The 26,658-nt window shown below is 43.2% G+C and overlaps 1 protein-coding gene across 10 annotated transcripts in view; it reads right to left on the bottom strand.

Moving 5' to 3' along the window:
- Positions 1–26,658, bottom strand: part of LOC105485665 (nuclear transcription factor, X-box binding 1) — an 81,160-nt gene continuing 54,502 nt past the window's right edge. For 4 of the 10 annotated variants that reach the window (XM_071077910.1, XM_071077914.1, XM_011747996.3 and 1 more), the window contains exons 13-24: positions 25,928–26,036; positions 24,244–24,363; positions 21,234–21,313; positions 16,542–16,772; positions 15,607–15,680; positions 13,798–13,899; positions 13,099–13,140; positions 7,284–7,382; positions 6,610–6,676; positions 4,597–4,742; positions 3,750–3,854; positions 1,523–1,792 (exon numbers count right to left, since the gene is read on the bottom strand). In XM_071077910.1, coding sequence (XP_070934011.1) covers positions 1,720–1,792; positions 3,750–3,854; positions 4,597–4,742; positions 6,610–6,676; positions 7,284–7,382; positions 13,099–13,140; positions 13,798–13,899; positions 15,607–15,680; positions 16,542–16,772; positions 21,234–21,313; positions 24,244–24,363; positions 25,928–26,036 — 1,248 coding nt within the window. In that variant the 3' untranslated portion in view covers positions 1,523–1,719. Of the gene's footprint in view, positions 467–1,522; positions 1,793–3,749; positions 3,855–4,596; positions 4,743–6,572; positions 6,677–7,283; positions 7,383–13,098; positions 13,141–13,797; positions 13,900–15,606; positions 15,681–16,541; positions 16,773–19,612; positions 20,683–21,233; positions 21,314–24,243; positions 24,364–25,927; positions 26,037–26,658 lie in introns of those variants that run through there. The other 6 variants (XM_071077915.1, XM_011748000.3, XM_024794016.2 and 3 more) reach the window with 4 other exon arrangements.

The raw sequence follows: 26,658 nt of genomic DNA, 5'->3' as shown, positions 1-26,658 counted from the left end.
TTAGCATTCCACACCTTTTACTTGGCTAGTATTATGGAGGAAGACGTGTACATATTTTCTAGATACTGAGTATCATTTTTATGAACTTGAGCATCTTTGATGGATCAGGTACCTCCATGTATATTACACCTTTAACCCTCACAACCCTAATGAGGTCAGTGAAACTTTCATTGCATCAAGTGGCAAGTTGTTATGTGGCAGAGCTAGAATCTGATGTCAGGTCTCCTGCCTTTTGCTGATTCTGAGATACTCTCACACGTATTGTTCATCCACGGAACCCACTGCTTGAAAGACGTAACAGATGCTCATGGGCGTTCTGTTGTGTGTGGGGCCAATGACCTGCACTACATGGGCGCAGACAGAGGTGGTTTCATTGTTTTCTGTCACTTCCCTCCAGCTGCCTGTTCCTGCTGCTGTTCCTGATCCCTTTCGAAGCACACCGGGTAAGGACCAAAGGACAGCCCTGCTACAGGAGGAGGAGGATTGAGGAAAAAAATGAAAAGAAATAAAAAAATGAAAACATCAAAAGGAAGCCCTATAAAGTTAAATTCTGTAATTTAATTAAGTGCTTGTTTTCGTGACTCTACTTCTCAAGTCTCCTGCTGTTGCTCTGGGGCTTGTGGCTTGTTCTGGGGCAGAAGGAAGTTGCTGGAGGCCTGGCCTCCAGGCTGGAGGGGTGCCAATGCAAGGGTCATACTAATGGAACTATCAATGCACCTGCCTTAAAGGAACCTGAAGAATGCCTCCAGTGGGCTGCTGGGCATAAGCCCTGAACTGTCCATACACTACTTAGGATATTCGAATAGAGTCCAGAGCTCAGAGGCAGGGAGAGCCAATATGGCTGCTGAAGGCCTAGGGAAAAGCAACACAGGACAGTTGTCCATTTGAGACTCTTTCTCTATCAGAGAGGAGTTAGGAATATACTGGTCGGTTCAGAGACCACAGTGTGAACCTGGCAGAAAAACTTGCTCTATATATCCCCTACCATCATGGGGGACGGCCAAACTGATTGTTATTGAACAGGTTCAGTGATGTGATACGAGAAGTGCCAGGGGACTTAAGGAAATGGAAATCTGTAAAGCAGTTCTAGACCCCTTCTAGGTCTAGAACTGATCACATTGGGAAACGCTAAAGTAAGTTCAGCTAGATATACCTATGAGAGGTTTTGGCAAAAGACTTAGGTAAGATGGCTGGGTTTAAGACAACATGTGTAATTCCAGATATGGTATACCAATTCATTATTTGGTATTTCAGACTAAGAAATTCATTTGTGCTCCTAAAGATTTTAATCAGTTTGGGTAAAGCAAGCAATGTCTGTCTGGCGTTTCAGGCGTTTTCAGGAGAACAAATAACTGGGACAACTGAGGCTATGACTTAGTGGCATAAAGTTGGTTTCAGGCTAAAAGTATGGTTTGTCCAAATAAAACCCAATAGTCCCCCAACTCTCAGAGGAATCACAGTGATGGTGTGAAGAGCCTCTTTGAATACACAATTGCATACCTAGTGACCATACAATCGGAGATCTGGTCATAATGAAACACTTTATACAGATAGGAATAGACAAGGGATTTCTGACACACTCATGCTTTGGATGTGTCAGTACAAGACAGTATGTGAGACTGTGATTCTGCCAGGCAGAGGGGAACAGGCATGATTTATCTGCTGGCAAATGAGTCCTCACTATACCTAATCATTCTTTTATCTAAGTGCACCTTGATCTTAGTCCTGGACATCAAAATAGTCAATTATTGGCTCCTTGGTTATTTTCTGTAAATTACTGCTCCCAGGATTCCTGAAAAACAAACAAAGAATGATCAGTCTTTTCTTCTTTGGGGGAAACAGATATAGGTCTTCAGAAAGTTAAGGATCAGCTGATTTACCATTTGTGAAGCTTAAACATTTACTTTATTTTTATTTTATTCTTACTTTTTTCCTTCTGCCCTTTGTGAACAATTTTTTTAACTTTTGTTTTTTCTAGATTTACATATTACATGGGGAATTTCATTCTGTGAGATAACAAATTCTCTATTTACACTTTACAGTTTAGAGATAACCTTTGACAATCTATTCACAGTATTTCATACATGATGATTATTTTTCCCTGCCTTCACAGTTCAATGAATGCTCAGTTAATAGCTTAAGCCAAGCGAGCATCTCACTTGTGAAGTTTTGATAGTGGGACAAACATGAGCTGGTGATTTTGAAATTTGGTAATGGGCACATGGGCATTTATGATAGTAATACTATCCTCTCTGCTCTAAAAAGTTTCTGTAATGGAGTTTTGTACAAAAATAAAGCAAGCAAAGTGTTTTCAAAAAGATAGCATGGGATAAAGGGGCCAATAACTTCACATGGTTGTGTCTAAGCAGGAGTGGACCCGACTGTGGCAGTGTCTGAGAAAACCCCTCATGTTTCCAAAGTGACCGCCCATATGGATTTGTAGGCTGTGCTGACCAGAACCTAGGGCACTCAGCTCCTAGGGGTGGAGAGGGGCTGGTCCTGGGGACCAGGACGCTCGCTCTTGGCTGAGTCAGAGCCCAGTGGGCAACACCTACCAGTCCCACAGGAACACTAAGTGCTTGACCTTCATGGTGACCTTGTAAACTGCCCTAACCACCCTTCCAGAGGTTTTGTGCAGGAATCACAGATGAGGTACTGCTAGGACTTGTTTGTGGAAAGCCAGAACGGGAGTAGGCACCCCTCTCCTTCTGGGCTTTGAAGTAACTTTTAGCCACACTGCCTTGGTTACAGTGGGGCAGCAGAGGAGCACCATCCCGCCTTCCCTTCCTCTCCCAGACAAAAGACAAACAACTGGGACAACTGGGGGTATGACTAAGTGCTCTAAAGTTGGTTTCGGGCCACAATTCTGGTTTCTCCAAATAAAGCCCAATAGTCCCCCAACTCTCAGAGCTCCTTCCCTGCTCCCGTCCAAGAAAACATCTGGCAGACTTGCCCCTTGCCAACTTGGCTTTCTTTTCTCCTTAAATCATGAATATGTTTGTTATTAAAATTATTCAAACCATACAGAAGTAGACAGAACAAAACAAGAAAGTACCACCCACCCCTGTCACTGGCAATTCTCATCCCCACACCCACTTCCATCTTCAGAGTAACTGTTCTTTTTTTTTGGGACGGAGTCTGTCTCTCTGTTGCCCAGGCTGGAGTGCACTGGCGTGATTGCAGCTCACTGCAACCTCCACCTCCCACACAGGTTCAAGTGATTCTCTTGCCTCAGTCCCCCAAGCAGTTGGGTTTACAGGTGCCCACCACCATACCCGGCTACTTTTTTGTATTTTTTAGTAGAAATGGGTTTTCACCTTGCTGGCCAGGCTGGTCTCGAACTCCTGACCTCAAGTGATCCATCGCCTTGGCCTCCCAAAGTGCTGGGATTACAGGCGTGAGCCACTGCGCCCAGCCCAGAGTAACTATTCTTAACTACATGATGTTTCAGTCTTAAACTATCTGGTGTGACAGACTGAATCCACTTCCCAGTGTCACCATCTACACCATGGAAACTACGTCCAGTGACTGCTCTCTCTAGAATCAAGCACTACAAACATCAAACTTAGGACCCCTGTGGTGGGAACAAATGTGTCTGATACCCCAACTAAACATTACATATATGAACATGGTACCCCAAGGCAAGGCCTGAGGAGGCCACCAATGGCTGGTGCAGCCCAGGACAATTCAACCCCTGCTGGCTTTTCTGGACAGATAGGTCCCCTTGGAAAGCAGCTGGAGAATCTTACTTGTCTGACTGATGTCTGTGATGAGGAATTGGTGGTGGAGGCCGTGCCTGCATTTCCCTTTCAAGCACACCTGTCAGCGTTGTAGGAGGACAAATGGACTTCCCCCTGAAAAAAGTCAAAACACCAAGCATTGAAAAGTGAGAATCGTTGGTGGAGATGGACAGAAAGCTAGAAACTCAGCCCATGATTTTGGCACTATGACCTACTGAGCACTCTCTGGTATGAACTGTCTGCTCTCAGGCATGGCCACCTGCATTTAACCCCCCATCCCTTCCACCCATCTATGCTAGGCCTGTGGCTTACTTCCTTTCATGTCAGACTTAAGTTTTCTTCATTGGGAAGTTCTTCCTATTCCCAGGTTCTGAGAGTGATCCTAGGTCCTCCCTGTCCCCTCCTGGTCACATTACTGCTTCAGTTTCCTCTGATGGCAAAACCACCATTCACAGAGGGTGCCTTGAACCAGAGTTTAGCATTCTTTCTGTTTTCTGCCAAGAGGACAGAGCCAAGGAGAGGACAGACAGAGGACCAGGAGACAGAAGGAGAAAAGAGCAGATATGATGGGCAGGCCCCCTTGCCTGAAGAAATGCTGCTTCCGCCATCTGGTATGACTGTAGGCAGATGTGACACTTGTGCATTTTGAGTGCATCTGCCCTATGGATCGAGGCATAGGTTTTACTCTTTGGCTCAGGCCTTTAGATTATCAGGGAAGTGCCAGAGTAGCAGATTTTCCTTCTACTTTTCCAAGAGGGAGAGTGGTAGTGAGAAAGACAAATATTGACAGACCCTACTTCTTGGGTCCAGTTTGCCCTGCTTAGGAGTTCTTCCTCTGATGGCGGGATCGACCTACCTGACGGCAGTGATCACCACATTGCGCTTTGGTTCACTGTCATAGCTCACGCTCTCTAGGCCATAAACTTGGGCCAGGTCATGGATGATCCGGCGGTGGTCTCTGTTCATGGGAGGGAAGCTGTGGCTTTTCTTACTATTCTTTCCCTGTATTAAGGGAAGAGATGACAGATTGATCATATCATTCTGAAAACAAAAGGCTTACAACTAATCTTACCACACAAGAATTACACGGATCAATGAGGTGATTTTAGAGGCCCACAGCATAGAGCATTTTACTAACTGCCAAGCAAGCCTGGAGGGGTTTGGGAAGATGGGTGTTGATGCACTTCTTTCACCTACTCTGTTAGCCACAACAGTAGCAGCTGGACAGGGTTAGGGACAAAGGGTAAGTGAACCACGACTTAGATAGACAGCGTAGTGGTTCTTCCTGATAGGTTCCATCACAGGGGAGTGGGTGATATTCCCCAAAAATAACTAAATAAAGACTTACAAAACAAGAAAAGATTATATCCTTTAAAAGTATGTTCTACTTTAAAAATCATGAGTATTCAGATACAGACACACAAGCAGAGAAACACATCTGTTCGGGTTTCTTAATTAGGAGAGGAACAATGCACTCCATTTTCTCCTTCATGTTAGTATTCTGCTGGGAAGTGGTAACAGAAGGAAGGAAAGGAGGGGAATGGGAAGAGGGTAAGGAGACTGGGAAGGAAAACCACCAGCATTAAACACAGGGGCTAAAGCAGCTATCTCATCCTTACTCACAGTCCCCTCTGATGGAAGAGGGAGGGAGCCAATGCAGCGCTGGGGGCTTCTGACTAAACTCAAGACTTTTTCACTTAAAGCTACCTCCGTGACATCCCTGGCTGCCTCTAGGACAGGGGTCTCCCTCTTCTGAAGGAGTCTATCCCACTGCTCTCCGGCTATAGTCATACAACTTTTATCCTTCCCCAAGGGGACATTCCTGCCTTTAGAATTATAAAGAATCAGTGGGCTTTCCTAGCATACAATAGCCCTTCAAAGATCTGAGGGGCTAGAGTGTCTTCCTAAGTGTCCCACACAGTCACTCAACTATCACTATTGAGACCCTTCACCCAGAATTTCTTCATCCATTCGTAGGCATTTAGCCAGTATTTTTCTTTTCTTTTCTTTTTTTTTTTTTTTTTTGAGACAGGATCTGAAGCTGGAGATTCAAGCTGGAGTATAGTGACTCTACCTCAGCTTACTGCAGCCTTGACCTCCTGGGCTTAAGCAATCCTCCTTCCTCAGCCCCCTGAGTAGCTGGGAGTACAGGTGTGCACCACCACACCTGGCTAATTTTTTATTTTTTGTAGAGACAGGGTTTTGCCATGTTGCCCAGGCTGGTCGCGAACTCCCGGACTCAAGTGATCCGCCTGCTGCCTCAGCCTCCCAAAGTGCTGGGATTACAGGTGTGTGCCACCACGCCTGGCCCTTACTGACAGCTGACTGCAGATCTTTTCTTTCCTTCTTTTTCCTTTTTTTTTTTTGAGACGGAGTTTCACTCTTGTTGCCCAGGCTGGAGTGCAGTGGCAGAATCTCCGCTCACAGCAACCTCCACCTCCTGGGTTCAAGGAATTCTCCTGCCTCAGTCTTGCAAGTAGCTGGGATAACAGGTGCCCGCCACCACACCCAGCTAATTTTTATATTTTTAGTAGAGACGGGGTTTTGTCACGTTGGCCAGGCTGATCTAGAACTCCTGACCTCAGGTGATCTGCCCGCCTCGGCCTCCCAAAGTGCTGGGATTACAGGCCTGAGACACTGCGCCTGGCCGACTGTAGATCTTTTCTGCAGTCAACTGTCCTGAACCAGGACAGGCTTCCACAGATGGTATAATGGCTGTGTTTTGAGACAGATAAGGATCCTTGAAGAAGTTGTGACTTTTTCCTACAACTACTCTGGGTTGACAGTGTTTCCAGGACTTGATTTTTTTTTTTTTTTTTTCATCAAGCTGGCCTTAGAGAAATGTCCAGTGGGGTGTTTCCACTTCAACCTTATTCACGGCCTCCACGAGGGTTTCCATTTCCTTCTCAACGTCACTGACAAACTTTAAGTCCTTCCTGAAATGAGAAATCACCGCAGTTACTTTTGTCTGTCCCTGCCCTTCTGAGAACGCCTTTCACCCATCCTCTCCCTGTAAAGTGGAGACAATAGACAATGCTGGCAGGAAAACTGCAGAGATGAGGAATTGTCAGAAAACAGAAGGATGACTGTGATGGAAGAAAGAACAAAAGAGAAAAATGTAAGAAATGAGAAGATGAAAGGAGAAATAGCCACTGGAGGGCCAGGGACTCCAGGAGAAAAATAAGAGCTGTTACAGCTCCAAGTGAGAACTCGTGCAAATGTGAGACTCAGGTGGACAGAGGCGGAATGAAGCCCAGAGATCCTCCAATTTAGTCTAGTCTAGCCCTTTGGAGGCCCAAACTCTTAGCACCGCCCCATCCAAACTCTTACCTCAAACCTACCCCAAGTTCAGTTCTTTAAGGGGACAGTTTTGAAAAACCAAGAGAAGGATATTTATTAAACAGCATGTAATCTTTTATAATAGATAAACAAACAAACTTGAACTGGCTTAATCACAGGAGGAGCACATATTAGTTATGACATCTCAAAAGACCAAACCCTCTGACAAGCCACAATTAAGAAAGCAGTGAACAAGTTACATACCTGGCATCTTCTTTCAAACTATCACTGAATTTTGATCCTGAAGAACGTATATTGAAAGGATCGGAATCCTCACTGATATGAAACGCCTCTGCTAATCTCCTGAAAGGGAGAGACAGGTATGCAAATAAAAGGAGTGGGAGGGAAACTATCTTACAGTAACACTGAGTGCCTACTATATCCTAAATTCTTTATGCATTATTTATCTCTATTTCAGTAAACTGATTAAGGAAAGAATAACAACAACTTGGGATATGAGGTGGTATTCATAAAAGAAGGTAAACAAAACAGATCTATAAGGATCTGAGTGAGTCATAGGCTGAACACTGGGGACTTAGATTATTTGGGGAAGAGGATTTTGCAGGTGTGGGATGGTCTGAGAATGGTCAATGGGGGATGACTTTCTTTTTTTTTCTTTTTTTTTTTTTTTTTTGAGATGGAGTCTCGCTCTGCCGCCCAGGCTGGAGTGCAGTGGCCGGATCTCAGCTCACTGCAAGCTCCGCCTCCCGGGTTCACGCCATTCTCCTGCCTCAGCCTCCCGAGTAGCTGGGATTACAGGCGCCCGCCACCTCGCCCGGCTAGTTTTTTGTATTTTTTAGTAGAGACGGGGTTTCACCGTGTCAGCCAGGATGGTCTCGATCTCCTGACCTCGTGATCCGCCCGTCTCGGCCTCCCAAAGTGCTGGGATTACAGGCTTGAGCCACCGCGCCCGGCAAGACAAAAAGAAGAATTGGAAAGAAGGAAAAAAGATAAAAGAAAAAAGAAAAGAAAAAACAGGAATTGAAATTAAATTACTATCATTAGAAGACATGATTGTATATTTGCAAAATCCAAAAGAATCTACAATATCAGAAGTAAGTGAATTTAGTAAGGTTGCTAAATAAGTCAATAAATATCAATTGTATTTCTAAATACCAGCAACAAGCAATTAGAAAATACCAATTTAGGCCGGGTGCGGTGGCTCACACCTGTAAACCCAGCACTTTGGAAGGCTGAGGCAGGAGGATTGCTTGAGCCCAGGAATGTGAGACCAGCCTGGCCAAAATAGTGAGATGCTATCTCTACAAAAAAAACAAAACAAACAAACAAACAAAAAAACCAAAAAAATTAGCTGGATGTGGTACAAAAAATCTAAAAATTATTAGCTGGGTGTGGTGGCATGCACCTGCAGTTCCAGCTACTTGGGAGGTGAGGTGGGAGGATCAATTGAACCCAGGAGGTAGAGGCTGCAGTGAGCTGTAATTGTGCCATTGCACTCCAGCCTGGGAGACAGAGTGAGACGCTGTATCCAAAAAAAAAAAAAAAAAAGTCAAGCCATTCATAGAATTTTTTCTGCCTTATCTGTGATGTATTTTTATGCCTGCTGAAGCATATAAACATCTTCTGTAACACATTTCTAAAATGAGCATTTGCTTTAAAATGAAGGCCTTGTAATTTGCATTTTTTCTTGAGGATGTCAACCTGGTCAAAAACAAAATAAACAAAACCCTTGTCACATTACATAATAATAATTTAAAAAAAATTAAAAGTTGGCCAGGCGTGGTGTCTCACACTTGTAATCCCAGCACTTTGGGAGGCCGAGACGGGCGGATCACGAGGTCAGGAGATCGAGACCATCCTGGCGAACACGGTGAAACCCCGTCTCTACTAAAAAAATACAAAAAACTAGCCGGGCGAGGTGGCGGGCGCCTGTAGTCCCAGCTACACAGGAGGCTGAGGCAGGAGAATGGCGTAAACCCGGGAGGCGGAGCTTGCAGTGAGCTGAGATCCGGCCACTGCGCTCCAGCCCCGGCGACAGAGCGAGACTCCGTCTCAAAAAAAAAAAAAAAAAATACAAAAAATTAGCCAGATGTGGTGGCGGGCACCTGTCCCAGTTACTTGGGAGGCTGAGGCAGGAGGATGGCGTGATCTTGGGAGGTGGAGCTTGCAGTGAGCCAAGATCACGCCACTGCACTCCAGCCTGGGTGACAGAGCGAGACTCCGTCTCAAAAAAAAAAAAAAAAAAAAAAAAAAATTACAAGTAATACAAGGAGAAAACCCATCTATAGCAGCATCAAAAATCAAGAAACAAATCTACTGACAGAACACAAAATCTATATATACAAAACATAAAGTATCATTGAGAGAAATCAAAGACGACATGAAATGCAAGAATACACCCTCCTCATGGATTAGAAAATTCAATGCTGTAAGGATTGCAAATTGACCTACAAGTTAAATAACAACTCAATCAAAATCCCAGCAGGTTTCTTGCGTATATATTATAAGAAGTCAATTGTGAAATATAAGTGGATATGGGCTGGGTGCAGTAGCTCATGCTTATAAGCCCAGCACTTTGGGGGGCCAAGGTAGGAGGTTTGCTTGAGCCAAAAGTTTGAGACCATCCTGGTCAACACAGTAAAACCCCATGTTTACAACAAAAAAAAAAAAAAAAAAGAAAAACTTAGCCGGTCGTAGTGGCGTGTGTGCCTATAGTTCACCTATTGTGGAGGCTGAGGCACAAGGATCCCTTGAGCCCAGGAGTTCAAGGGTGCAGTGAACTATGATTGTGCCATTACATTCCAGCATGGGTGACAGAGGAAGATCCTATCTCAATAAATAAATAAATAAATAAATGAAAAAGACATTAAGTTGAAATGTAAAGGGCTAAGAATAAAGAATAATCAAAGACAATACTGAAGAGGAGTCATGGTTGAGGATATATACTACCAGGTATTAAGACTTGTTATAAAGGCACAGTAATTAAGATAGTGTGATACTAGTGCAGTTGAACACGATGAGCTCAGAAATAGACTCACATACATATATTTGATATATTTTTATTTATTTTATTTTATTTTATTTTTTGACACGGAGTCTCACACTGTTGCCCAGGCTGGAGTGCAGTGGCATGATCTCGGCTCACTGCAAGCTCCGCCTCCCGGGTTCACGCCATTCTCCTGACTCAGCCTCCCGAGTAGCTGGGACTACAGGTGCCCGCCACCATGCCCGGCTAATTTTTTGTATTTTTTAGTAGAGACGGGGTTTCACTGTGTTAACCAGGATGGTCTCGATCTCCTGACCTCGTGATCCACCCACCTCAGCCTCCCAAAGTGCTGGGATTACAGGCTTGAGCCACCGTGCCCAGCCTATTTTTGTTTTTGTTTTTTGAGACAGGGTTTCACTCTGTCACCAAGAGTATAGTCCAGGCTGGTGATCACGGCTCACTGTACCCTTAGCCTCGCAGGTTCAAGCAATCCTCCCACCTCAGCCTCCCAAGTAGCTGGGACTACAGGTACGTACCACCACACCTGGCTAATTTTGTTTTATTTTTTGTAGAGATGAGGTTTTGCAAGTTGCCCAGGCTTATAGGTGATTTATGACAGAGATGGCACTGCAGAGTGCTGGGAAAAGGACAATCTTGATACTTGTCAAATGGATATTCGCATGGAAAAAAGCTGAATTGTAAACTCTCCTTATCCATACTCAAAAAAATCGGTACAGGTCAACTGTAGATTTAAAATGTGAAAGGTAAAATAATACACTTTCTAGACAGTAACAGAATATCATCATGGCCTCAGGATGACAAATTTTTCTAAATAGGACATGAAAAGTGCTTATTAAGAAACTCAAATAAACTGGACAATATTAACATTAAAAATTTCTGTTTGGCCGGGCACGGTGGCTCAAGCCTGTAATCCCAGCACTTTGGGAGGCCGAGACGGGTGGATCACGAGGTCAGGAGATCGAGACCATCCTGGCTAACACGGTGAAACCCCGTCTCTACTAAGAAATACAAAAAACTAGCCGGGCGAGGTGGCGGGCGCCTGTAGTCCCAGCTACTTGGGAGGCTGAGGCCGGAGAATGGCGTGAACCCGGGAGGCGGAGCTTGCAGTGAGCTGAGATCCGGCCACTGCACTCCAGCCTGGGCTATAGAGTGAGACTCCGTCTCAAAAAAAAAAAAAAAAAAAAAAAAATTCTGTTTATCAAAAGACATCAAGAGTTCTTTAGCTTCTGGGATAAAAAAAAAAAAGGTATCAAGAAAGTAAAAAATGAAGGTACAGAGTGCAACAAAGTACTCACAATGTATACAGAAAGCCAACAAAGGACTCATATTCAGAATACATAAATAATTCCTACTAATCAATACAAAAGAGCACAAAAAAGCAAAGGACTTGTACAGGCACTTCAAAAATGAGGCTATCCAATGGCCAGTAACTATAAGAAAGGTGCTCAATCTCTTGAGTCATCAGGAAAAAAGAAATTAAAAGCTCAATGACATCTTGTTACACACATCTACAAAATGGCTAAAATTAAAAAGACTGACAATTCTAAGTGCTGACAAAAATGTACAGCAATGGGAATTATCCTTTGCTGGTGGGAGTGTAATTTGGTACAATCACTTTGGACACTGGCAGACTCTACTAAAGCTGAACATATGTAAACCCTATTAATCAGCAATTCTACTTCTGGCTTATATCCAACAGAAATGTACAGAAATATAGAGCAAAGCAAGTTTAAGAATGTTCTGGGCCGGGTGTGGTGGCTTGTAATCCCAACACTTTGGGAGGTGGAGGCAAGTGGATCACCTGAGGTCAGGAGTTTGAGACCAGCCTGGCCAACATGGTGAAACTCCATTTCTACTAAAAATATAAAAATCAGGCCGGGTGCGGTGGCCCATGCCTGTAATCCCAGCACTTTGGGAGGGTGAGGTGGATGGATCATGAGGTCAGGAGATCGAGACCATCCTGGCCAACACGGTGAAACCCTGTCTCTACTAAAAATACAAAAAATTAGCCAGGTGTGGTGGCAGGCGTCTGTGGTCCCAGCTACTTGGGAGGCTGAGGCAGGAGAATGGTGTGAACCTGGGAGGCAGAGCTTGCAATGAGCCGAGATTGCGCCACTACACTCCAGCCTAGGAGACAGAGCGAGACTTCGTCTTAAAAAAAAAAAAAAAAGCACAAAAATCAGCCAGGCATGGTGGTGTGCGCCTGTAATGCCAGCTACTCTGAAGGCTAAGGCAAGAGAATCACTTGAATCTGGGAGGCAGAGGTGGCAGTGAGCCAAGATCATGCCATTGCACTCCTGCCTGGGCGATAAGAGCAAAACTCCACCTCAAAAAACAAAAAATTCTTAACAGCTTTATTTGTAATAGTTTAATACTTAATACAAAGATATCCATTAACAGTAGAATGGGTAAATGAATAGTAATACAAAAAAAATCATGCAGGAATAAAAATGAATAAAGCATTGTTACATGCAACAACAGGAGTGAATGTCACAAAAAAGTAATGAAAGAAGCCAGACAAAAATAATACAAACTACATGATTTCATCACCTACATAAAGTTCAAAAACTAATCTAAAAAGAAGTTAGGATAGAGGTTTTACGTTTATGTAGAGTACAAGGGACAGTTCTGGTAATTATCTTTTCACCTGAGTGCTTAATTACACAACTGTATTCATTTAGTGACGATTCACTGATCTGCACACTTCCAATTTTCACTATGTATGCTAAACTTCAATGAAAAGTTCACTAAACATTGTTTTAAACAATGAGTCAGGAAGTTGGCCAGTCCCTGAACAAGTATGCTGTGGTATGATGTTTATATCATGCCCAAAACCACACAGCTCATGTTTCTCAATATACTGAAATCACCTGAGTGATTATCCTTAAGACAATTCAATTCTTGGTAACGGCATTTCTCTTGCTCTTTGATAACAGTAAAAGACGCAGTGCAGTGCTGAGTGAATGTCTGATGTTTGAAGGGTTGCTCCCTTCCATTAATTTCACAGAGCTCAAGGGCAAGGAGATTTAAAAAGCAACTGAAACTACTTACTTTTTCCTTTCCAAGGCTGAACACTCCTCATCACACTCCAGCCTGGATAAGCAAATGAAAAAAAAAATAAAGTCAGAGTACTGGCTATACAGCTCCTATCCAGCAAGAAAAGAAAGTCTCAGTCAACCTGGAAGCACAGCTGACTCTAGCCAAAGAACATTCCCTCAGGCCAGGAAGCCTGTGAGGCCACCTGCTCTTCAGTTTCCATTAGTACCCTTGCCCTAGAAATATCATTTCCCCACGGACCCCAATCCAGGGATGGCTGGATGAGGTCCCTCTCAAGGACAGGTGGGATGGCCTCTCTGTTATGGGGCCAGGAGTCCTCCAGTGGCCTCAGAGTGTTCCCTGGCTGCTCAGCCCCAAATGCTCCACAGGTGCCCCTCTTAACAGCCCAATCTCCCATTCCAGAGACAGTCACCACTCTGGGTTCTCTATTCTCACATGGGTTAAGCTAAACACACATAGGTCTCTGCTTCCTTTGGTTACTGTGAGGCCTGGAAAAGTCTCCTTTAGTCTTAGCTATCTCCTGAGTAGGATGCATTGGGGATGGAACGGATGTCTCAACATCAAATTGTCTATTGAATACTTATTATGTATGCAAGGCTCTACTATGAAGTACTGAGATAAATGAATAATCCCTGCCCTCTAATTGAAGTCTAATTGAAGAAAGAAGGCACATATATGCATTTTAAAAATTACCTGGCTTGATGAACTTCCTTTTTGGTAATTAACTTGCTGATCTCCACTGAACCTCCAAGTTGCATGTCTGTTATCTTAGAGGCCATGGAAATTGCAGCTATTCTGAAATATAAAAAAGAAAGGGAAAAAGAGGCATTGCAGTTTCACAAGAACCTCCTTATACTTGGGATACAGAAGACCTCTTTAAAAGCAAATCTAGGCCGGGTGTGGTGGCTCACGCCTGTAATTCCAGCACTTTGGGAAACTGAGGCAGGTGGCTCACCTGAAGTCAGGAGTTCAAGACCAGCCTGGCCAATATGGTGAAACCCCATCTCTACTAAAAATACAAAAACTTAGCCGGGCATGGTAGCAGGCTCCTGTGATCCCTGCTACTCAGAAGGCTGAGGCAGGAGAATCACTTGAACCTGGGAGGTGGAGGTTGCAGTGAGCCGAGATCACCCCACTGCACTCTAGCCTGGGCAACAAGAGTGAAACTCCATTTCAAAAAAAAGCAAATCTATCACATGAAAACTGGTGTGGTCTTGGAAGCCCGGCTACTATGAACTACCAACATATCTATGTCATATCTCCTCAATTACATTCAAAGCAGCTACATGGGAAGCGATGAGGTGACTCAAACCCTCAGTATTCCCTAGAGCAACACTTGGCACTTAGTAGGTATTCAAACATAGCCAATCTGATGTGTGCATCCTCTTAAAGTCCTATATCCATGGCACCTCCCCCATCTAACCAGATATATATAAAATATATATAAATTATAATATATATTATATATTATACATATATATAAAACCATTCATTCTCTAACATCTCCATCTCAGCACTCAGATCCCTATATGGCTACACAGGTCCCAAGACTTCAGGAAGCTGCAGAGATACCTCACAGAACAATTAGAAACCCTCACACTGGCCGGGTACGGTGGCTCAAGCCTGTAATCCCAGCACTTTGGGAGGCCGAGACGGGCGGATCACGAGGTCAGGAGATCGAGACCATCCTGGCTAACACGGTGAAACCCCATCTCTGCTAAAAAATACAAAAAACTAGCCGGGCGAAGTGGCAGGCGCCTGTAGTCCCAGCTACTTGGGAGGCTGAGGCAGGAGAATGGCGTGAACCCGGGAGGCGGAGCTTGCAGTGAGCTGAGATCCGGCCACTGCACTCCAGCCTGGGTGACAGAGCGAGACTCTGTCTCAAAAAAAAAAAAAAAAAAAGAAACTCTCACACCAGAAAGGCACAGGGCTTAGCCCTGGCTGTGCCAATGACAAATGGTGGGATGTGAAAGCAATTCACCTAACTTCAGGACATCTTCCCTTCTTATCTCACAATGTAATACGACCAAAAGAGAGAAAAAGAGAAAGAGGAAGGAGGAAGCAGAAAAATTTAAGTTATTTTACACACCAAAGTTAGGGAAGAAAAGGTACATAAAGCAGCACTTTTTCTTTGAACTAGAGAAACTAGATTCTTAAAAATGTATGTAAGAAACTTTCTAGCCAGGTGTGGTGGTTCACTCCTGTGATCCCAGCACTTTGAGGGGCCGAGGTAGGAGACCAGCCTGGGAAACAGGGCTAGACCCCTCTCAATAAAACAAAACAAAACAAACAAAAAAACCTTTCCAGCTTTTAGAAAAGGTGCAAGGATACTATGATAAACACATGTATCTGTGCAGTGGTGTTTACAACTGATCACAACCAGTTACAGAGTTGTTTCTTCTCCACTCCCACTGATTCACTTGATTAGCTTTAAAAACAAAACAAAACACATGTATCTGTTTCACCTAGGTCACCAGTTGTTAACATTTAAGTAACACTAACCTTTGATAAGTACTAGATGCTTCAGAGCAAATCACCATCTCTTTTCTTCGTCCACATTCACACTGTAGCTCTACCTGAAGTCAGATGACATGGAACAACTTTTAGCGCACTGGAACCATGTGAATAAAGCAGTTTTCACTCTTAAATCCTCTCTTCAACCATAGCAGAGACTAGAGAGTCAGCGGGTGGCCACTCTCCAAGCTGGAAGAAGCTAACCACACATGCAAACTGACACAGTTGCTGACATGCTAGAAGTGCCCCCATCCACAATGCCCCCTTTTGGAAACCACCTCTGCTCTTCATCCTGGCTGAAGGGGCAGGCCTGGGATGAAGTTTTTACCATCAAAGACAGACGCTTGCCCTAGGCTCAACTGTGGCCTAGCCAACTCCACCTCCTCAAGGTGGCCACACTTGATCCTTTAGACCAGGCTAAACCTCCCATTTATCTGCTCTCATAGCACCCTCCACAAGGCTTAAACTACTCCCTCATGACACCACAGCCATAATTAGTTATCTAAGCAATAATTGAATATCTGTCCCATCAGGTAGTGAGGAACCATGTGTCTTTTGTTCACTAATTTATCCCTAGCACCTCATACTACGTCTTGCACAAAACACATTTATACATTTATTAAATAAATGGAGTAAACAATCAGTGTCTATTGAGAATCTGATCCAAGGGAGACACAGACTCTAGTCTGGTGGCAGTGGGTACCTGCTGAATCAAAAGGCCACACCAAGTTTGGCAGGCAGAAACCTGTGTGACTCACTCTACCTTTCCCTAACTTGTGGTTTTTGGCAACCAATGACCCCTGATTATGCCCATGATGCATGATGCATCTGATGCATGCCCAGGGGCTACTGTAGACAGTTCGGGACTCACTAGTAGCCTCAGAACCACAGTCAATGCTCCATCGGTGGCCAGAAATACCCACCTTGGCTTTACAAGCAGTCACAGGGCAGGGTGAGCTGGTATGGCAGGGTGCCATACACGGGTGACCACAGTCAGCTCTGGGGGTGGTGCAGGGCTGCTTGCAGGCCTCATCCACAAGACACTCCCCTTTGTGACAGAGTCTCTGACATTTGTGCATCCCACATGGTAGCGTGGCACCGCAGGGTAATCCGCAAGAGATATCAACCAGGTGACAGGGGATGTTGCTCCGAAACTAGGAGAGACAGAAGTAGTCAGATTCTCATCTCCATGTGGGATTTGGGGTGAGTTTTAACTTCCTCTTAAAACATTTCTGAGCTTATAGCAGGTTTTTTTTGTTTTTGTTTTTCTGATACAGGGTTTTACTCTGTCGCCCAGGCTGGAGTGTAATGGCATGATTATGGGGCTCACGTGATCCTCCCACCTCAGTCTCCCAAGTAGCTGGAATTGCAGGTGCGTGCCACCATGCCCGGCTAATTTTTGTATTTTTTTTTTTAAGAGATGGGGTTTCACCATGTTGCCCAGGCTGGTCTCGAACTCCTGAGCGGAAGCAATCCACCTGCCTAGGCCTCCCAAAGTGCTGAGATTACAGGTGTGAGCCACTGCATCTGGCAATAATGGTTTGTATTTATTTATTTATTTATTTTGAGAGGAAGTCTCACTCTGTTGCCCAGGATGGAGTACGGTGGCGCCCATCTCGGGGCTCACTGCAACCTCCACCTCCAGGGTTCAAGGGATTCTCCAGCCTCAGACTCCCGAGTAGCTGGGATACACTACCATGACCAGCTAATTTTTGTATTTTCAGTAGAGACTGGGTTTCGCCATGTTGGCCAGGTGGCTGGTCTTGAACTCCTGACTTCAAGCGATACACTTGCCTTGGCCTCCCAAAGTGCTGGGATTACAGGTGTGAACCACCACACTCAGCCCAGTTTTTAAAATGATAATTATTATTATTTTAATTTTTAGAGACAGGGTCTCACTATGTTGCCTAAGCTGGACTTGAACTTCTGGGCTCAAGTGATCCTCCTGCCTTAGTCTTCTGATTAGCTGAGACCATAGGTACATGCCACTACATCCGGCTTAAAAGCTGTATTTCTAAAAAAGCTCTATTTATCTGGGAAAAAATCACTTTGATTTTCAAAGTCTGAAAGGTTAGTTTGAGATGAAGAAAATAAACCTTAACTTTATTTAATAATCTCTGTTATGACTCAAAAGGATTTGTAGCAGAAGCCAAAAATGTGATCTGGGACATAAACTTTCCAAAGTGACAACAAACAAATGTAACTAGATAACTAGGGAGTGCTTGAAAATGTTATGACTAACTGGGAGGGGCAGATGATCTTTTCCCTCCTTTCTGAACTGCTAAAGCAGAGTCAACAGACTAACTCTTATAGACGTGGGGGTGGAGGGCAACCTTGGCCTAGGGTTCTGAGACTGAGGGCCCTTTTTTGTTTGATTTTGCTTTTTTCTTTTTTTTTGAGACGGTCTTGCTCTGTCGCCCAGGCTGGAGTGCAATGGCGCGATCTCAGCTCACTGCAACCTCCACCTCTCGGCTTCAAGCGGTTCTCCTGCCTCAGCCTCCCAAGTAGCTGGGACTACAGGTGTGTGCCACCATGCCCAGCTAATTTTTGTATTTTTAGTAGAGACAGGGTTTCACTATGTTGGCCAGGCTGGTCTTGAACTGCTGACCTCTGGTGATCCACTTGCCTCGGCCTACCAAAGTGTTGGGATTACAGGCGTGAGCCACTGCGCCCAGCCTGTTTTGCTTTTTTTTGAGGCAGAATCTTGCTCTGTTGCCCAGGCTGGAGGGCAGTGGCATAATCATGGCTCACTGCAGCCTTGAACTCCTGGGTTCAAGTGATCCTCCTGCCTTAGCCTTCCAAGTAGCTGGGCATACAAGCATGCCACTAAACCCAGCTAATTTTTGTATTATTGTAGTCAGGATCCCACTGGTTGCCCAGGCTAGAAGGTTGTTTTCTGCAATTAAATACTTAACTCTCCTCATGTCTCCCAACTCATGGTCTCCACAACTTCAGGTAGTCCTGTCCTTTAAAAAATTTAGAGAAAACAGGCCATGGAACCCCCAATTCATTTTTTTCTTGAAAAATGGCCTGTTTCCAGGTTTCCTCACCATAGGAAAAAGCTGCTGCAATTTTACTCTTGTAGGACCAAAGGCTAGTCTTATATATTCACTCAAATTCTTTCATGAACCCTCGAAATGAGGGATATACTTCTACTGCAGTGACACACAACTTTTCCCTTGAAGATACCTCCAACATCTAGGACACATGTTTCCCATCGCACTGGAATCCGTATTTTGGTGGAATGTAGTTCTCAATCATTAAACACTTACATATTCTACTACCAGGGCAATGAGGATAATTTTCGCTGATGCTCTGCCCTGTCATCCTCTCCACATTACTTTCTTCTCGCTATCCTTTAGGATGTTAATTCTTGCAAAACACCTGGAGAGCCCTTCCATCCTTCTTAGCCCTCTGTATTTCCCACATTACTGCTATTGCTATTGTCTGTTTTCATGCCTGCCTCCCAACCCAAAGTGAAGGCTTCATAAGGGCAAGGGTTAGTCTTGTTCACTTTCAAATCACCCAAACCTAGCCTGTTACCTAGCACATGGTAGGTACTCATACTCGATATCTGTTGAATGAAGTCTGAATAAGCCATCAACACAAAGATAACACATTGATGTTTTAGAATGGATAAACTGGGAAAGGTGAGATACATAGAAAAGAATAAATACCAAGGACTTGAGAACCACCCACAGGAAATCAGTGGAGGAATATACGTCCATGAAGATAAAAGAATATGGCATGTTGTTACAGATGTCAAGAGAGTTTCATGAAATGTTGGCCAATACTTCATGATGCAAAATAAGCAGGTTACAAAACAGTATCTTTTTTTTTTTTTGGTATAGGGCAGTTGGAATGTAGAAAACAGTATCATCTTAATCAGAGCAAGGAAAAATGTATATCACATGTCTGGTGGTTTATATGCCAGAATGTTAGAGTATTTCTTTCTCAGTAGCAGAATTAAATCTTTTCAACTGTACAATAAATATGCATTTTTTTATAGGACTTCACTTTATTGCATTTCATAGATATCACATTTTTTACAAATTGCAAGTTTGTGGCAACCCTGCGTCCAGCAAGTCTATCTGTTCCACTTTTCCAACAGCACATGCTCATTTCGTGTCTGCGTCACATTTTGGTAATTCTCGCAACATCTCAGAATTTTTCATTATTCTATCTGTTATGGTGACCTGTGATCAGTGATTTTGTTTTTTTCCTTTTTCTTATTTCAATAGTTCTTGGGGAACAGGTGGTGTCTGGCTACATGGATAAGTTCCTTAGTAGTGATTTCTGAGATTTTGGTGTACCCATCACCCGGGGAGTGTACACTGTACCCAATGTGTAGTTTAAAAAATTTTTTTTTTTTTTTCCGAGACGGAGTCTTGCTCTGTTACCCAGGCTCGAGTGCAGTGGCACAATCTTGGCTCACTGCAACATCCGCCTCCCGAGTTCAAGCAATTCTCCTGCCTCAGACTCCCAAGTAGCTGGGATTACAGGGATGCACCACCATGCCCAGCTAATTTTTTTAGTAGAGATGGGGGTCTCACCATGTTGGCCAGGTTGGTCTCAAACTCCTGACCTCGTAATCTGCCTGCCTTGGCCTCCCAAAGTGCTGGTATTCTAGGCATGAGCCACCATGCTCGGCCCCAGTGTGTAGTTTTTTTAATCCCTCACCCGCCTCCCATCCTTTCCCTAGAGTCCCCAAAGTCCACTGTATCATTCTCATGCTTTTGCGTCCTCATAGCTTAGGTCCCACTTATGAGTGAAAACATACGATGTTTGGTTTTCCATTCCTGAGTTACTTCACTTAGAATAATGGTCTCCAAATCCATCCAGGTTGCTGTGAATGTCATTATTTCGTTCCTGGCTGAGTAGTATTCCATGGTACGTATCTATATATACACCACAATTTCTTTATCCACTTGTTGATTGATGGGCAGTTGGGCTGGTTCCACATTTTTGTAATTGTGAATTGTGCCGCTATAAACATGCGTGTGCAGGTATCTTTTTCATATAATGACTTCTTTTCTTCTGGGTAGACGCCCAGTAGTGGGACTGCTGGATCAAACGGTAAATCTACTTTTAGTTCTTTAAGGAATCGCCACAGTTTTCCACAGTGGTTGTACTAGTTTACATTCCCACCAGCAGTGTAAAAGTGTTCCCTTTTCACCACATCCACGCCAACATCTATTATTTTTTGATTATTGCCATTCTTGCAGGAATAAGGTGGTTATTAAAAAAAAAAATTGGTGTTTTAAAGTAAAATGATTGGAACAGACAACAGATCATTGGTTTTCAGGGGCTGGAAGTAGGGGACATTGAGTACACAGGGGCATGAAGGATGTTTGGGGGTGACTGAACTGTTCTACATCTTGATTGTGGTAGTGGTTTGATGGTATGTATGCTTTTGTTAAAACTCATGGATCTGTACAATAAAAAGGGTAAATTCTGTTGTATGCAAATTATATCTTAAGAAAAAATTTTTAAGCAATGGAAACCTTCTACTTCCGAATGTATTTACTTTGAGAAATGATGAGACTAACAATTCTTAAGTAATAAAATCATGAACCTCTGCCTGGAACAATGAGCACTTGAGAGAGAAAACTTACCTCATGCTTGCCCATGCACCACTTCTGAGTTAGGAAAGTGCAAGGGGGACACTTCTCCTCACTATGACAAGAATGATATACTGCAGAAAGAGAAAGGTAACTTTAGGAATACTTTCGAAATAAAGTCACGTAAACCATTATACATCATATAAATGGCATACAGCATGAAACTTTTAAATTCGGAAACTGGGAGTACTTTTAAAAAATGGTCACAGGAAAGTAAAAAGTACCTGACTTCATGTTAAAGTGTTGAAGGACAAGCATGAGTGAGAAAAAGAAACCCAACCAAGGCGGAAGAGACATGCCCAAACAGAAGCAGAGGAGGCAGCTTTCTCATCTCATCTCTTGCAGCACAGCCATATGGTCCATCCAATTCTACTATGTCATTCTTTTGGCCCTACCTTTACAGCAACTGCTCACTTCTGCTCAGATATCTTTGCTATTAATTCCATCTAAAATGCTTCTGCTGATTCCTTCCAATTTCATTACTGCCTATAAGGGGAAGTTCATCAAAACTCACTTCCTACAATGAAGCTTTCCTTGGCTGACCATACTCTAGCCTGAGCTCCCTCACACTTCCTGGTGTCTCAGTTCCTACGCAGATGGGTTGCTGCCACATTATTTAGCCCATCTGCATGTGAAGGGTGGTTGTATCATGTGTATTGAACTACCATTCTCCTCCTCGCAGGGAGAACGTAAGAACCTCATGGTCACGGGGTATTTTTGCAGGGAGAACGTAAGAACCTCATGGTCACGGGGTATTTTTATCTTCCTCTGAAGTTCCCTCTGTGTCTGACACCATGTTAGAAATACAGTAAACACTTAAGAAAATGGAAATGAATGGGGAACAAAATAGGCTAAAACAACACAATTCACAAATGGTGAAGTTCTTACTATGGATCTTGCCCAGCAGGACTTGGGCTTCATCTGTAACACCCGCAAGTAAGTGTAAAGGAGGGAATGGGTGGGGACTGCCCTGGGCATGTACTTCATGCTGGTATGAATGCCACGGGAGGGGCTTTCAAACTATGCTGGGAGGAATATCCTAAGATTCCCAAGGAAGGAGGGAACATTCCACTTAATGAAGAATTTAAGATCTGTTTTACTCCATTAACTTAAAAAATCAAGAGCTGGTTTTCTAGTTTTAAGTCTGAATCATATTGCCAGACTAACTGTGGGTATCAAATCTGGTCCCCTGAATTATTTCAGGTTTGCCTCTGGTATTTGGTAAAATGAAATGATGAACCCAGTATGGTGATAGAGGAAAGCCAGCAACCAGACTTGACAGATACAGAAATTGAGTGATGTCAAGTGGTTGTTGGCCTGGTATCTGAGCAGTTTATCAGAGAAAAACTGGAAACACCGAAATGTCCAGCAACACAAGACTGACTGAATAAGTTATGGTCCATCCATGTAACAGGACACTCAATTGCCATTAAAAATTTATATTTAAAAAAAAATACTGACAAGGCGACAAATTAAAAATATAATAATAAGAGTGGGAAAAAAGCTAGTTAAAAGCATTCAGTTCAGTAAGATCCCATTTTTATTTTGGGAAAAAAATGCAAACATATATATTTGCACATGGCAAAAGACCCTGAGAAATACATGTAAGGTATAATTCTTAGGAGGTGACATATAATAGATTATTTAATTTCAAACTTTTGACTTTATTTTTTTTTTTTGAGTCAGAGTCTCACTTTGTCACCCAGGCTGGAGTGCAATGGCGCAATCTTGGCTCACTGCAACCTCTGCCTCCTGGGTTCAAGTGATTCTCTTGCCTCAGCCTCCCAAGTAGCTGGGATTATAGGTATCCGCCACCACGCCAGGCTAAGTTTTGTATTTTTAGTAGAGACAGGGTTTTACCATGTTGGCCAGACTAGTCTCAACCTTCTGACCTCAGGTGATCCACCTGCCTCGGCTTCCCAAAGAGAGGCGTGAGTCACTGCACCTGGCCTTTTTTACTATTTTTTTTTTTTTTTTTTTTGAGACGGAGTCTCACTCTGTTGCCCAGGCTGAAGTACAGTAGCACGATCTTGGCTCACTGCAACCTCTGCCTCCCGGATTCAAGCAATTCTCCTGCCTCAGCCTCCCGAGTAGCTGAGATTACAGGTGCCTGCCACAATGCCTAGCTAACTTTTGTATTTTTAGTAGAAACAGGGTTTCACCATGTTGGCCAGGGTGGTCTCGAACTCCTGACCTCAAGTGACTCGCCCACCTCGGCCTCCCAAAGTGCTAGGATTACAGGCACGAGCCACTGTGCCTGGCCTCTATTTTCTTTTTTGAGACAGAGTATCAGTCTGTCAGCAGGCTGGAGTACAGTGATGTGATCTCAGCTTACTGCAACCTCTGCCCCCGGGGTTCAAGTGATTTTCCTGCCTCAGCCTCCTGAGTAGCTGGGACCACAGGCGCATACCAACATGCCTGGCTAATTTTTGTATTTTTAGTAGAGACAGGGTTTTACCATGTTGGGCAGGATGGTCTCCAACTCTTGACCTCATGATCTGCCCCCCTTGGTCTCCCAAAGTGCTGGGATTACAGGCGTGAGCCACTGCGCCTGGCCCTGGCCTCTACTTTCTTAATTTTAATAGGATAAATACATATTGCTTCTATAACAACAAAAAAGTCACTTTTAATTTTGTAAAAAGATGCTAAATTTCAAAATATGCACCAAAGTGGAGACCACAAAGAAAGAAAAGATCTTGAGAGATAAGATCAGCTGGGGTGTCTTCTAACATTTTTTAGGTGTCTTTGACATCCTTAGAGTAAACCAATGGAGTAAACCAACTGTATCACAATGGATTGGATGCAGAAGTAGATATGATAATTCAGGTGTGATTCCAAGCTGTGGCCCAGATTACAGACCCACCTTCACAGAAGCAGCCTCTGAGCATGGGAGCAAGGGGCAACCATCACAGCATGACTTTAGAGCAGCAAAGACAGTTACACAGCAGGATCCTAAATGACACGGTGTGAGCAGGCTGAAGTGTGAAGACAAGATGCTACTCACCTGGATGGTCACATTCATGGACTCTAGCGCAGGTTTGGGTACATTCAGGGGGCCTAGTACCACAGGGAACTGGAGGGTAAATCACTGATGCACCACAATGGCAGGTTAATTCATCAAAACCTGGCGGAGCAGCAGGTAAAACAAAAGAATCCTTTCTGAGTTTGGGATGTGCACATACATATTTACACACACACACACACACACACACATGCACACACACATTTTTGCTTGTAGTTTTAGCGGAGAATTTTTGGAGGTGTTACTTTTTTTAAAGGAGGTTTTTATTTTATTAAACTTTTATTTTATTAAAACTAAGCTGGTGAAAAAGGCATGCACAGATATGAAGTTTCATTTACTACTGTGACCCTGACAGCTTCCCAATACTTTTCCCAACATATTTCTAGACAGGAGATTATATTGATGACTGAGTTTTTAATATTATAACAGGAAAGTTATCAACATTTCAAAGATCACATAAGAATTATTTTCCAAATGATCAATGTGGGCTGTTATAAAATCATGCATGGGGCCGGGCGCGGTGGCTCACGCCTATAATCTCAGCACTCTGGGAGGCCGAGGTGGGCGGATCACGAGGTCAGGAGATTGAGACCATCCTGGCTAACACGGCGAAACCTTGTCTCTACTAAAAATACAAAAAATTAGCCGGGCGTGGTGGTGGGTGCCTGTAGTCCCAGCTGCTGGGGAAGCTGAGGCAGGAGAATGGTGTGAACCCGAGAGGCGGAGCTTGCAGTGAGCCAAGATCATGCCACTGCACTCCAGCCTGGGTGACACAGCAAGACTCTGTCTCAAAAAAATAAAATAAAATAAAATAAAATAAAATAAAATAAAATAAAATAAAATAAAATCATGCACGGGTAAAAAGATCCATTCAAAGTATAAGAAAGTCCAATAAATTTTAGTGACAGAGAACAAAAACACTGAGTCAAATTCTTTCTAAAATGAAGTTGAATTTTGGTGTAATTTCAAAGAATATCAGTAATTATTTGAAAACATCTTTAAAATACTCTTCCCTTCTCCTGTGTAAGGTTATTTGTGTAAGGATGGATTTTTTTTTCATATACCTCAACTATATCATGATGGATTGGATGCAGAAGTAGATGTGAGAATTCAGCTATCTTCTATTAAACCAAGTATCCACCATTCTATATTTTTGAAAAGTTATTTTAAAAATTTTTGTGATTACATGCAATGAATATATTATTATTCTTAAATATACTAATCAATTATTTTTTAAATTTCTCAGTTTTAATTTCTAATACAGTAGATACAGATAAATACGACTCACATAAAAAGAGCTCTTTAGGATACTTTTTAGTAATGTAAATGAGCCCTACTACAAAAAAGTTTGCAAACTGCTGCTAATAATATAGAGAAAGAAGATTGTTGAGGACAGAACCTAGGTAAATAACATACATGAGGCAGGTAGCAGAGAAGGAATCTATCAACGAACTAGGCCCCATCTGAGGATCACTGCTCATATCACAAGTTTTCAGGGACTACAATACAGCATTAGAAGTAACTTTAAAGAAAGTCTCAACATATTGTAAATACGAAGGCTTAGTTCAAGAATCCATACCATTCTAAGTAAATCAATCTCTCAAAGTATATTATGTCTGAATTTCTAAAAAACTCTTCTAATAAACTATATAGTAAAGACACTCACTGGCTTGCCAGCATGTCTGGCAGTTTCCACGATGACAAGGTTCTTCACACCTATGAAGGCCACAACGGAGTTTCCTCCCACAAATCAAAGGACACTTGTGCTCCTTATCCTGGGAAGAGAGATTTGTATTTGTTCATAAAATGGTCTTCATTTTATATTTTCCATAAATAACAACAAGATTAATAAAAACAAAGCTCTACACATTTATGGATAAAATGATGTCTGGAAATACCTTCAAAATAGCCACAAAAGGGAGAGTAGGTGGGGATGAAGATAAAACAAAATTCGTCACAAGGTGATCAATACTAAAGCTGGATGTTGTGTATATGGGACTCTCTATACTAGTCTCTCTGCTTCTGCATATATTTGAGAGAGAGAGAGAGAGATATATATATATATATTTTTTTTTTTTTTTGAGATGGAGTCTCGCTCTGTCACCCTGGCTGGAGTGCAGTGGCGCGATCTCGGCTCACTGCAAGCTCCGCCTCCCAGGTTCACACCATTCTCCTGCCTCAGCCTCCTGAGTAGCTGGGACTACAGGCGCTCGCCACGATGCCTGGCTAATTTTTTTGTATTTTTAGTAGAGACAGGGTTTCACCGTGTTAGCCAGGATGGTCTCGATCTCCTGACCTCATGATCCGCCCACCTTGGCCTCCCAAAGTGCTGGGATTACAGGCGTGAGCCAGTTTGAAATTTTAAAAAAATATATTTTATTTTTACATTGTGTGTGT

This window comes from Macaca nemestrina, chromosome 14 (assembly GCF_043159975.1).
Source record: "Macaca nemestrina isolate mMacNem1 chromosome 14, mMacNem.hap1, whole genome shotgun sequence".
NCBI lineage: Eukaryota > Metazoa > Chordata > Mammalia > Primates > Cercopithecidae > Macaca > Macaca nemestrina.
This window is presented reverse-complemented; position numbering and strand designations above follow the sequence as displayed.